Here is a 12924-nt window from a genome sequence, read left to right as displayed (position 1 = left end):
ACCGCCCTGAGTCTGATGAGGCTATTTCTATGACTCCTGGACATGAAAAGATAAGGAAAAAAGGATTCCAACCCTCCAGAGTGAGAGCTGCCTAGTGTCATACTCAGCCCCAGCCTTGTTTGGCCCCAGTATGTGTGGGGTGGGGTAAGAAATGTGATCTGCAAGTCTTCTATCCCCAGCACAGGACCAAGGCCTCCTCCTCCATGAGGCACCAGAGGACGCAGGTTTGGGACAGAACAACATAGATGCAGTTAACAAGTCTGGGCTGAGACCAACTCAGACTCTTCGGGTAGCAAGAGGACATGGCTGACATGTGCAGGCGATAGAGGCCATCATGCAGAGTCCCCAGGCCTGTGGCCCTGCCTGTGAGCATCAATGCACCCAGGTGGCCACTCACATGGCAAGGCAGCGCCCCAGGCAGGGGAGCAGAAGCGGGGAGAAAGCTCCTCCACCATGCCAGGCCCAGAGTCCCCTGCAACAGGCTAGAAATGACAAAAACTGGACTCAGCTGAGATTTATTTGTGCAATCTGGTTTTTTTCCCCTTCAATACGCATAGGTCACAAAACTGCTTCTGGGCATTAAACCCAGGATTAAGACATTAATTAGCTGAGGTTTGAATTCTCCACTGATTAAAACAGTAGCAAGACAGGGGCGCCTGGGTGGCTCAGTCGGTTAAGCGCCTTCAGCTCAGGTCATGATCCTGGGGTCCTGGGATCGAGCCCCTTCTCCCTCTCCCTCTGCCTGCCACTCTCCCTACTTGTGCTCTCTCTCTGTCAAATAAATAAATAAAATCTTTTAAAAATAAATAAATAAATAAAAATTAAAAAAAATGGTAGCAAGACAGGATGAAGTATATCCAAAATCAATCTCTAAGTATCAAAGTGCCACCGTGGTGAACAAAACCCATTTGAAGGGACAGGAATTCCATCTCTCCTGGAGATGAATGTACAGAGGGGATGGTTCTGTGGGAGCCGGCGGGCAGGAACTCAAGGCCACAGGACCCCACATCCATTCCTTCCACACCCCATGACCTGGTGCTACAAAGGATAAAATCCCAAAACAACAGGAGGGACAGAAAGGAAAGAGCTACTTGGAATTACATATCCTCAGGAGGCTCAATCAATAAGTCCTCTCAAAGAAATTGGAGCCACGAAGAAAATGGCGGTCTCGCTCAGCAGTGAGCTAAGTGTGCTTGAGACTTGACATGGGCCAGGCAGACACGGCTGCACACAGGGGAGGCATGGGAGGGTCCATCTCAGTGTGCCAGCCCGGGGCCCAGCCGTGCCTTCCTCTCTGCCTGATGGCGCCCACACCCCACCTCCTGCTTTCTGGCACATGGTCATTCAAGGCCTCACTCTGCCCTAGGGTCCCCACTGTCCACTCGGCTTTCTTGCTAACGTAGGGTTAAATGCCTCTTCTTCAGGAGACAAAGACAGCAACCCAACTGAAATACTTTTCACACAGTCCAAGAATCTAGGTCATCATCTACGTATCTTCTAATTCAGGACACGTTACCCAGGACGCAGGATCCTGCTGTGCTTCTGCCCCTGAACCATCCACACCTCGCCATCTCCCGAGCACAGAAAAGGCAGGGAAGGAGAAACAGATATATTACTCCCCTGCCTGTTAACACACACAGGACACCTTCACTCTGTGTAATTAACAGTTCTAAAATCGGTGTGTGACTCAATTTAACACAGTCTCACTTAAAACCCAAGAAGGCACACGGCAACTGCTGACATGCTTGTTCTGCTGTGACGCTTCCAGAGGTACTTAACCGGAATCCCAGGCACGGAGCTATTAAGACGGTACAAAAGTATCTCCCTCTATTTCCTAACCTAACTTCAGATCAATTTAATCATCTGCAGAACAGAAGAGTGGAACCACAGCCTAAATTATGGAAGTGAGACGCCTGCTCTTAAGTTTCAACTTTTGACCTCCATGTTTGAACTGCAATACCCAGCACGAGAAATTATCAGTTATGATCTCATGTTTCTGGGGAAGAGTATGATTATAGAGAAATTTACAGGAAATCACAAAGGCACTGCTTGAGCGAATGAGAAACAATAAAAGCAGTCACAGAGAGGAAATGAACAACATCCACAAAAACGAGGAAGGAAGCGTCCTCTGTGCTGGGAGAGGCTGCTCCTTGCCTCTATCAGACAGGCCCTGGGAGGAAGCCCAGACCCCCAGCCCAGCGGCTAACGGGGAGCTGGGGTACGTGAGTAGCAGGGGGTGTGGAGCGAGAGGAAGCTCAGCTGCACAGCCCCTGGCCACCACCCTCACTACACCCTGGCCTCACCCAGAGCCATGCCAGGCCCTCTGAGCACCCCTGCGTGTCCCGTGGCCAAGAGAGGACCGAGAGCACAGCTGAAAGTCAGGCAAACCCCCACCCCCATCCCCTCCAGGGTGCCCCTCAGATACACAAGGGGCAGCACAAGATCCTGGGACCACCTGCCTGGGCTAGCTCCTGGCTTTTTCTCAGGCAAATCCCCTCCCTGTGCCTCAGCTTCCTCATCTGTAGAATGGGGATAATCAGAGCACCTAGCTTAGAGCATAAACAAAATACCTCTTTGAATAAGGGAACAAATGTCAAGTGCTTAGCACAGCGCCGTGTATACAAGAAGTCTCAAAAGGCGACAGACAGGGTGCCTGGGTGGCTCAGTCGGTTAAGCGTCCGACTCTTGATTTCGGCTCAGGTCATGATCTCAGGGTCATGAGATTGAGCCCCCCATTGGGCTCTGCACTCAGTGGGTAGTCTGCCTGGAATTCTCTCTCCCTCTCCCTCTGCCCCTACCCCCCACTCACTCACACACACACACACACACACACACACACACACTCTCTCTCTCTCTCTCTCTCTCTCAAATAAATCAATTTTTTTAAAAAAAGGCAATAGACATTGTATTAAGCTGAGTTAGCACTTGACTTCTGTGGGAGCCGGCAGGCAGGAACTCAAGGCCACAGGACCCCCCATGTCCATTCCTTCCACACCTCATGACCTGGTGCTACAAAGGATAAAATCCCAGAACAGGAGGGACAGAAAGGAAAGAGCTACTTGGAATTACATATCCTCAGGAGGCTCAATCAATAAGTCCTCTCAAAGAAATCGGAGCCATGAAGAAAATGGCGGTTTCGCTCAGCAGTGAGCTAAGTGTGCTTGAGACTTGACGTGGGCCAGGCAGACACGGGCTGCACATCAAGGGAGAGCACTTCTGCTTTGCACGTGAGGAAACCAAGGCTCAGTGCTATAGGCTGAATGAATATGGGTCTCCCTCCAACACTGATACGCTGAAACCTAACCTCCACTGTGTTGGTATTCAGAAGTGGGGACTTGGGAGGCAAACAGGTCATGCAGGCAGAACTCTCATGAATGGGACTGGTGCCCTTATAAAAGAAACCCCAGAGAGTTCCCCGCCTCTTCTGTCCTATGAGGACACTGTGGAAACACGGCCACCTAGGGATCAGGAAGTGGGTTCTCACCACACACTGAGTCTGCCAGCACCTCAGTCTTGGATTTCCCAGGTTCTAGAACTGTGAGAAACACATTTCTGTTGTTTATGAGCCATCCACCATGGTAATTGTTATGGCAGCCCAAATGGTCTAAGACACTTGGCGAATCTTCTCAAGTTAGGTATTACTGCATAGCCACTGGCAGACAAAACTGAGGCTCAGAACACTTAAGCGACTTGCCGAGGGACAGGCTGGGGTTAGAGTTTGGATGTGCCTGAGTGGAGGGCTCTTCCGTCACCACAGGCAGCCCCCCTCCATGGGGCCTAGACGGAGGGGGTAATGAAAGCATTCAGGACACAGGCACCCAAAGATGTGTCAATCATAAATTGTAAATTATGTCAATCATAATTTAATGTCATAGAAAACCCACTCTCCCAGAAACGAGGGACCAGCCTGCCATTCCACCCAGAATCCTTCCTTCACTTCCTCCAAGAGGGCAGTGACCGTGACCACCATGGATCTCACTCGAGAATGACTGCAGTCACTACAGAGGCCAGAACCCACGCTATTAAAACACACCCTTGGGGCACCTGGGTGGCTCAGATGGTTAAGCGTCTGCCTTCGGCTCAGGTCATGATCCCAGGGTCCTGGGATCGAGCCCCGCATTGGGCTCCCTGCTTGGCGGGGAGCCTGCTTCTCCCTCTCCCTCTACTGTTCCCCCTGCTTGTGCTCTCTCACTCTATCAAATAAATAAATAAAACCTTTAAAAAAAAAAACAAACAAAAACACACCCTTGAGGCAGTAAGGACAATGTGACATTTCTAAAATAGTTCTACTGCCGGGCGCCTGGGTGGCTCAGTTGGTTAAGCGACTGCCTTCGGCTCAGGTCATGATCCTGGAGTCCCGGGATCGAGTCCCGCATCGGGCTCCCTGCTCAGTGGGGAGTCTGCTTCTCCCTCTGGCCCTCCTCCCTCTCATGCTCTCTGTCTCTCATTCTCTCTCTCTCAAATAAATAAATAAAATCTTTAAAAATAAAATAATAAAATAAAATAGTTCTACTGCCATCAAATATCAAATAAGTCCTTTCTGCCAGCTTTGATAAAGTTGGTTAGTATTCTTATGAATGCGGAATCTACCTCAGAGCCTTGGAAATGTCACTAGAATTAAAGCATGCCTGTTCCAAAGTAACCAACTAATGACTTGTTCCTCAGGAGATGCTGGAGCGTACAAGCCAGCACGGTCTCCAAAGCACCCGAACCGTAAGCCACCATGAGGGAGTGTCACACGTGGGGCGTAAGTGGGTGCGGGCCCATTCCTGAGTATCCAGGATTTATTCTTCTGTCAACTGGAAGCTACAGATGGGCCAGGCATCTGTTACTTTATAAAAACAAGAAAAGGCGGCTATGTGCTGAAAGGACACAGGCCCCATCCTCAGAGCGAGTGTGGCTGCCAAGAAAGCTGGGCTGGCTGGCCTACCCTCTAGCGCTCCCACAGTCAGTACCAATGCCTGTGACAGCGCTTGGATTTCCACCTCTGGCCTAGCCTCGCTCCCACTGGAACCTGCTTCAGACTCAACACGGCCCAAACAAGTCCCTGATTGGCCACAGCACCTGCTCTTCCCAGCCATCCCACCACCCAGCCGTTCAGGACAAAAAACTGGAGTCACCTTCAACTCCAGCCTTCACCCAGGTCACAGCCAGCTCCTCCCAGGGGTGTTCCCCTTGACCACCACTCTACTCTCAACTCTGTCACACTACCCTTCTACTGCCACCTGGATCCTGCAGCAGCCTCCTAACTGGCAACTTGCTACCTCTCTTGCCCTACAGCTGAGTCTCCAGTCTGAGGCCAAAATGCCTGCTTGAGTGGGAGGGCCACTTCCAGGGCCCGCAGAGGTGATGATGCCCAACCTGAGAAGGTTTGCCCTGCTGTGACCTAACAGAACCCAGTTATGCTGCAGGTACGTACGGGCTGCCGGTATCAGCAAGGAAGGAACAGAGGCAACATAAGAACACGTACAACAGGATGCCAAGTTGTCAGGACACAGAAGCAACACGAGGAAAACATGTTTACCTTTCTGGTAATAGGATTATGTATGATGTTTATTTTCACTGTTTTCATTATCTACTCTGAGCTATAGGAGCGTGGCTCATTCATGGCAGGAGTTTCTAAAAGTATCCTAAATAAAAGATAAGAAAAATTTAACTGACCTTCAAGTGACTCAAGCCCTTTTGGAACGTCAGACCAACTGACACACACACACACACAAAACAGCGAAGAGAGTTGTTCTGGGGACCATCTTTTCTGAGGGGCTCTCTGAGATGGGGCAGGGTGTCTCAGCTTCCTGAGCGGAGCACAACAAATAGCCAAAGTAGCCATAAGCAATACTCACCACTCCACAATTTCCGGATGAAGAATAGTGTTATTGACATTAAACCTGTAGAGGAAAAACAAATCAAGCCTATTAGTTCAATGATCTATCATCTCCCCAGAAGAAGTATCTCTTTTAAGGCATACCAAGAGAGGGCTTGACCCAGAGAGGGCCCCAAGCTTTAACTTCATGACCCCTGGGCCCATAGAAGGCCTGCTGCTCACTTCCTGCAGCAGACTTGCAGCCAGGCCAAGTGCTCTAGGTGCCGTCAGAGAAAAAGCTGCTCGGCTGCAAAACACCATCCTCCACTCTCACTAGGCAGACCTAAAGGCCACAGCCTCCTCTGTCAAGTATACCAACATACACACAATAGGAGTCCCAAAAGAAAAGGAGAAAGATAAAGGAGAAGAATTTTTGAAAAGAAAAAAAAAAGGCCCCAAACTTCACCAATTTAATGAAAAACATGAATCTACACATCCACAAAGCCCAATAAACTCCAAAAAGGATAAATCCCAAGAGACCCACATTCACACATATAATCTAACTGTCAAAAGACAAAGAGAAAATCCTGAAAGCAGTAAGAGGAAAAAAAATGCATGACATACAAGGAATTCTCAGTAAGATCAATGGCTGATTTCTCATCAGAAACCATAAAGGCCAAAAGGCAGTAGGATGAAAGAAAAAAAAAATGCATCAACCAAGATTCTATATCCAGCAAAGCTATGATTCAAAAATGAAAGGAAAATTAAAACAGTCCCAGATAGACAAAAATAGAGAATTTATTGCTAGAAGACTTTCCTACCAGAAATCCTAAAGGAAATCTTTCAGACTGTAGTGAACAACACTAGAGTAACTTGAATCCACATGAAGAAAAACAAGGCATTGATAAATTACATAAGCAAGTAAAGCGACAGAGTAAATGTACTTTTTTTCCTAACTCCTTTTTTCACCTCTCTGACTTAAAAGACAACTGCATAAAGCAGTAATTGTAAATCTGTGTTGACTAATGGAACATGTGAAGATGCAATCTGTATGCAACAACAGCACAAAGGAGGGGACAACATGGAGCTATACAGAGTTGTTGTATGCTACTGAAATTAAGTTGACATTAACGAAAACTAGACTGTCACAAGTTTAAGAGGTCACTTGCAATCCCCCAGGTAATAACTACGAAAATAATTTAAACATACAGAAAAGGAGATGAGAAAGAAATAAAAACAATGTATCACAAAAAAATCAATTAAATACAAAAGAAAGTAGTAATGGAGAAGCTGAGGAACAAAAATGACATATGACATATAGAAACTAGTGACAAAATGGCAGAAGGAATTCATTCCTTATCAGCAATTACTTTAGATGTAAATAGATTTGATTCTCCAATTAAAAGGCAGGGACTGGCAGAAGGAATTAAAAGAAACATGATACAAGTAAATGTTTTAAAAAGACACACTTTAGAGTCAAAAACACAAACAGATTGAGAATGAAAGGATGAGAAAAGATGTATAATGCAAAGAGAAACCAAAAGGGAGCTGGAACAGCTCTGTTAATATCAGACAAAATAAGGGTTAAGACAAAAAAATTTACTAAAGATAAAGGACATTTTATACAAATTAAAAGATAAATTCATGAAGAAGACATAATAATTATAAACACATACGCACCTAACAACACAGCCCCAAGATATATGAATCAAAAACTGACAGAATTGAAGGGGAAATAAATAACTCAACAATATCTGGAAACTTCAATACTCTGCTTGCAGTAATGGATAGAACAACTAATGGAAGATTGACAAGGAAATAGGAGACTTGAGCAACACTATCAACAAACTACACCTAACAGACATCTCTAGACTACTCCACCCTACAGTAGAATACCCATTTTCTCAAGTGCACATGGAACATTCTCCAGAAGAGATCATATGTTAAGCCATAAAACAACTCCCAATAAACTTATAAGGACTGAAATCATATTGAGTGTGTCCTCCAAGCACGTTGGAATGAAATTAGAAATCAGTAACAGAAGAAAAATTCACTAATCTGTAGAAATTAAATTTTATACTCTTAAATAACCAATAGGTCAATGAAGAAATCAGAAGGGAAACTGAAAATACTGAGACGAATGGAAACAAAAGCACAACATACCAAAACCTAAAGAATGCTGCTAAAGCAGTGCTTACAAAGAAGTTAACAGCCAAAAATACCGATGTTAAAAAGGAAGAAAGTTATCTCAAACCAATGACCTACTCTTCTACCTTAAGAAACTAGAGAAAGAAGGAGCACCTGGGTGGCTCAGTTGGTTGAACATGAGACTCTTGATTTCGGCTCAGGTCATGATCTTAGGGTCTTGAGATCAAGCCCCACGCCAGGCTCCGCACTGAGCATGGAGCCTGCTTGGGATTCTCTTTCTCTCTCTCTCCCTCTGCCTCTCTCCCCCAACACATGCATGCACTCTCTCTCTCTCTCACAAATATAAATCAAAATCTTTTAAAAAGAAACTGGAAAAAGAAGACGAAACTAAACCCAAAGCAAGCAGAAGGAAGAGAATAATAAAAATTTGAGCAGAAATAAGCAAAAAAGAGAAAGCAAAACAGTAGAGAAAAATCAATGGGATAAAAATTGGTTCCTTGAAAACATCAACAAAACTAACAGCTTTAGCCTGACCAAGAAACAAAGAGAAGGCTCAAGTTACTGACCAGAGATTAAAAAGGGGACATTATTAATGATTTAACAAAAATTAAAAGGATTATAAGAGAATATAATGAACAACTATATGGCAATAACTGGATAATTGAGATGAAAAAGACAAATTCCAGGATGCCTGAGTGTCTCAGTCAGTTAAGCTTCTGCCTTCAGCTCAGGTCATGATCCCAGGGTCCTGGGATAGAGCTCCATGTCTGGCTCCCTGCTCAGCGGGGAGCCTGCTTCTCCCTCTTCCTCTGCCCTGCCCCCCCGCTTGTGCTCTCTTTCTCTCTCTCTCTAATAATATCTTAAAAAAAAAAAAAAGAAAAAGAAAAATCCCTAAAGACACAAACTACCAAAACTGATACAAGAAAAAAAAAATCCAAATAGACCTATGACAAGTAGAGACTGAATTAGTAATCAAAACCTCCTCACAAAGAAAAGCCCTGGATCAAATGCCTTCATCATGAATACCAAATGTTTAAAAACGAATTAACACCAATCCTTCATTAACTCTTACTAAAACTAGAAGAGGAAGGAACACTTTTCAACTCATTCTACAAGCTCAGAATTACCCTGATACCAAAACCAAGACATCATAAGAAACTATAGCTGGAAATCTCTCCTGAACACTGGCACAAAAAAATCTTCAACAAAACACTAACAAACAAAATCCACCAACATATCAAAAGGACATACACCATGACCAAATCATATTTATCTCAGGAATGTGGTTACTTCAACAGACAAAAAGAATATAATACACCATATTAACAGAATTTAGAACAAAACCACACAGATGTAGAAAAAGGATCTTACAAAATCCAACAACCTTTCATGATAAAAACACTCAATGAACTAGTAAGAGAAGGGAACTTCCCCAACCTGATAAAGGTATCTACAAAAAACACACAGCCTACATCATAGTTAATGGTCAAAGATGAAAAGCTTTCCCCTAAGATGAGGAACAAGGCCCTTCCTCTCCACTTCTGTTCAAAACTGCACACAAGAAACATTTATCATAGTCATCATATACTGAAGTTTCAACAATTTTCAAAGCACTGAGATATAGAAAATGCTCAATGATTACAGTAGAATTAAACTAGAAATCAGTAACAGAAGGAAAACTATAAAATTCCAATTTGTTTGGAAATTAAGCAACAGACTTCTAAGGACTTGCTGTTCAAAAAGGAAATAAAAAAATTAGAAAATAAAAGCATGAAATAGCAGAACTGGTGAAATGCAGGTAAACAATGCCCAGAGGAAAAGGTATTTAGTGGAAAAGAACACTGAAAACAATGATCTATGGGGCCACGGGGTGGCTCAGATAGTTAAGCATCTGCCTTCAGCTCAGGTCATGATCTCAGGGTCCTGGAATCGAGCCCCACGTCGGGCTCCCAGCTCAGCAGAGAGTCTGCTTCTCTCTCTCCTTCTGCCTCTCCTGCTTGTGCTCCATCTCTCTCTCTCTCAAATGAATAAATAAAATCTTTTTTAAAAGAAAGAAAAGAAAACCATGATCTAAGCTCTTATCCCCAAACATGTCCCTTTCTTCTCTCTCAAGAAGCTAGAAAAAGAACAAACCTAAAGAAAGTAAAAGGAAATTAAAAAGCACAGAAATCAATGAAATAAAAGGCAAACACAAAATAAAGAAAAATCTATAAAGCCAAAAGTTGTTCTTTGATAAGATAAACATAATTGGAAAAGGGACCCCAGGAGACACAAAAAGATCAGGTCAGGGCACATCATATGTGACCCAGAGCCCAAGCTGGCAGTGAGAGAGCTGGGGAAGCATGGCATGGCCCAGCACAAAATACAGGCCTCAGCAGAGAAGCTGGGGCAAGCCTTCAACCCTCTGGATTCTGAGCCCTGCAGGGCATGCTGGCTTATGACCAAGCAGGGACTCTCCATGGCCCCATTACTGATGTTTGAAAACACCTATCTAATGCCGCAGTTATGCAGCTGGCACCCCCACTGCTGGTTGAGCCCACTGAAGAAGGACAGAGGAGAGAAGTGGGAAGGGGGCATTAACAGGCTAGGAGGATTCCAAATCTCCAAAGCTTTTGGGACTCCTAACTACACAAATAAGACCAACTCAAAGTCATCCGAAATGTTGCAGAATCAAAGCCCTACTTGTGAAATATCAAAGAGACCACAGGCAGCCAACCTGGTTCAGAGTCAAGAACAGAGCAGCAGATGACATAAATCAAGACGACAACACAGACTCTGCCTCCCATTTCCCCAAATGTCACTTTGACGTTTGGAAAAGCAATGGCCTATCTACTCAGCAGGAAAACACAGCAGTAAAATTTCACTTTACAAAATGTACGTACACATACACATATGCTCCTACAGACACATGAGCAGCAAAGTGACCCAGCACACAAACACAGATGCAAACACAACAGATATGATGAACACACACCCAAGCAGGCACGCACTTAGGAAGAGGTTCAGGCAGACACACACAGATGTATATGCAACACACACACACACACACACGCACACGCACACACACCCGGAGACAAACCCAGACAGGCATATGCTCAGACTAATACACAAAGATCGACCCCTAAATATACATGCATACAAAAACCCATAGATTCACGCAAAAGGGCACTCAGATATAAAAATACTCAGACAGAGAAACACTCAAGACACACACAGAAGAGTCCAAAAGACATTCACCCCCATTGCCTCTATCCTAGTTAGCATTTTCTATGATAAGCATGTATCAGTTGGGTAAAAACAACAACAAATCCACCAGTGCCTAAGAGGGTGGGGAGCAAGTGTCCTGGAAGCATAGGGTAATTCCCTGGTGGGCTCAGCCTGAGGGATGGGTGACAAAGGGTGAGCAGGATGGGTCCAAACTCCCCTGCCCCAGCTCCTGGCCTTCTCCCTGCAGTTTCTAACTCCAGGAAGGAGGTGAGACCCACTGGAGAACATGCCCTGCAAGGGCCCCCCACTGCCCTCCCCTGCTAGGGGCTGGAGTGGGTTCCTGTCTCCTCATGGAGATTCCATGGACCATAATGAGAAGCTCAAGTTAACGAAGAGTAACCTGATATGCAAGTTAACGGTAACCACAAAGCCAAGTCCCCCCACCACAGACCGGCATTTCGTTGTGATCATCAGGTTTTAACAAAGTCCCTCTATTTCCTGGGTTTAAAAATTCACATCTTTGGGGCACCTGAGTGGCTCAGTTGTTAAGCATCTGCCTTTGGCTCAGATCATGATCCCAGGGTCCTGGAATCGAGCCCAGCATCGGGCTCCCTGCTCGGTGGGAAAGCCTGCTTCTCCCTTTCCCACTCCCCCTGCTTGTGTTTCCTCTCTCACTGTCTCTCTCTCTCCATCAAATAAATAAATGAATAAAATCTTAAAAAAAAAAATTAAAATTCACATCTTTGAATATTTATATCCCTACATTAGCAACCCCCCAAATTCAGCAATTTCATATTTAACTGCTTATTTAAATGGAATTAATTTATAACCAATTGTCTTCAAATATGCAAGGCAATTTAAGTAAATGCCAAAAGATAAGAAATATGCTTATCCTGAACAACCAGCTGATGTAAAATATCGACCATATTTCTCTCTCAGACAACGACATGAAACTGAGCCCTCCGCAACTCATTGCCCTGGCCCAGGGCTCCCAGGCACTCTGCCTGCTCTGGAGGGAACTGTCTCCTGGTAGGCAGGCACCCCCATGAGCCACCTGGCCCCTGCAGATCTTCTCCTCCAGGGTCAGCCTCCCCCTCTCTCTCCCTCTCTCAGGAAAATCTGCTCTGAAGTCTACCTCCTCAGATGCTAGCAAAGATTTATCATGTCTGCCCTTTGCTCCCAGGCTACAGGAACCAATTGCTCCAGGCAGCCACGGGAGGGAGCCCATAGGGAGAAGCCCCATGCCCTCCATACCACACCCCTACCCTCACCTGTCCACCCAGTTGTTCTCTGGCCGGGGCTAGCCGGAGCTGAGGTGAAGAGGCTCTTAACTGGGTGGACAGGTGAGGCCACTGTTCTACGATAAGCCCCTTTCTCCCCCCAGGCCAAGGGACAAAGGTGGCCTGGGATGGCCCACAGCAGAAACCTAGAGGCCAAACCCGAACTTCTGCCACAGCAGGTCAATCAAAAATCCAAGACGTGGGGTGTTTCAGAGAAGTCCAAAAGGGTCAAAAACCAAATTTCCAGGAATAAGATGCTTTACTAGGGCAGTAAGAAGCAACCGGTGACAGACACCGATGGAAAGTGGGACAATAGCAAGACTCATCTTGCTTAGGAAACAGGCTATTATTATCCACAGCCAGCAGCTGGAGACACGGCAGGCAGGTGAATGTAGCTGAGCTGCAGCAGCCCTCAAGGACAGTGGCAGAAGGAACGAGGGGACCAAGTCAAGGTGCTGGCAGCCAGGGTGAGTGGGAGGCAGGGGA

At 45.5% G+C, this 12924-nt stretch overlaps 1 protein-coding gene across 3 annotated transcripts in view; it reads right to left on the bottom strand.

The window, feature by feature from the left end:
* The window catches only part of PEPD (peptidase D), a 116020-nt gene that overhangs the window by 76412 nt on the left and 26684 nt on the right, over positions 1-12924 (bottom strand). For all 3 annotated transcript variants that reach the window (XM_044911485.1, XM_021700755.2, XM_044911486.1), the window contains one exon: positions 5844-5888. In XM_044911485.1, coding sequence (XP_044767420.1) covers positions 5844-5888 — 45 coding nt within the window. The remainder of the gene's footprint in view (positions 1-5843; positions 5889-12924) is intronic.

The sequence above is a fragment of the Neomonachus schauinslandi genome, chromosome 16 (genome assembly GCF_002201575.2).
Source record: "Neomonachus schauinslandi chromosome 16, ASM220157v2, whole genome shotgun sequence".
Taxonomy (NCBI): domain Eukaryota; kingdom Metazoa; phylum Chordata; class Mammalia; order Carnivora; family Phocidae; genus Neomonachus; species Neomonachus schauinslandi.
Note: the sequence above shows the minus strand (reverse complement) of the source record. Positions and strands in the feature narration are given on the sequence as shown.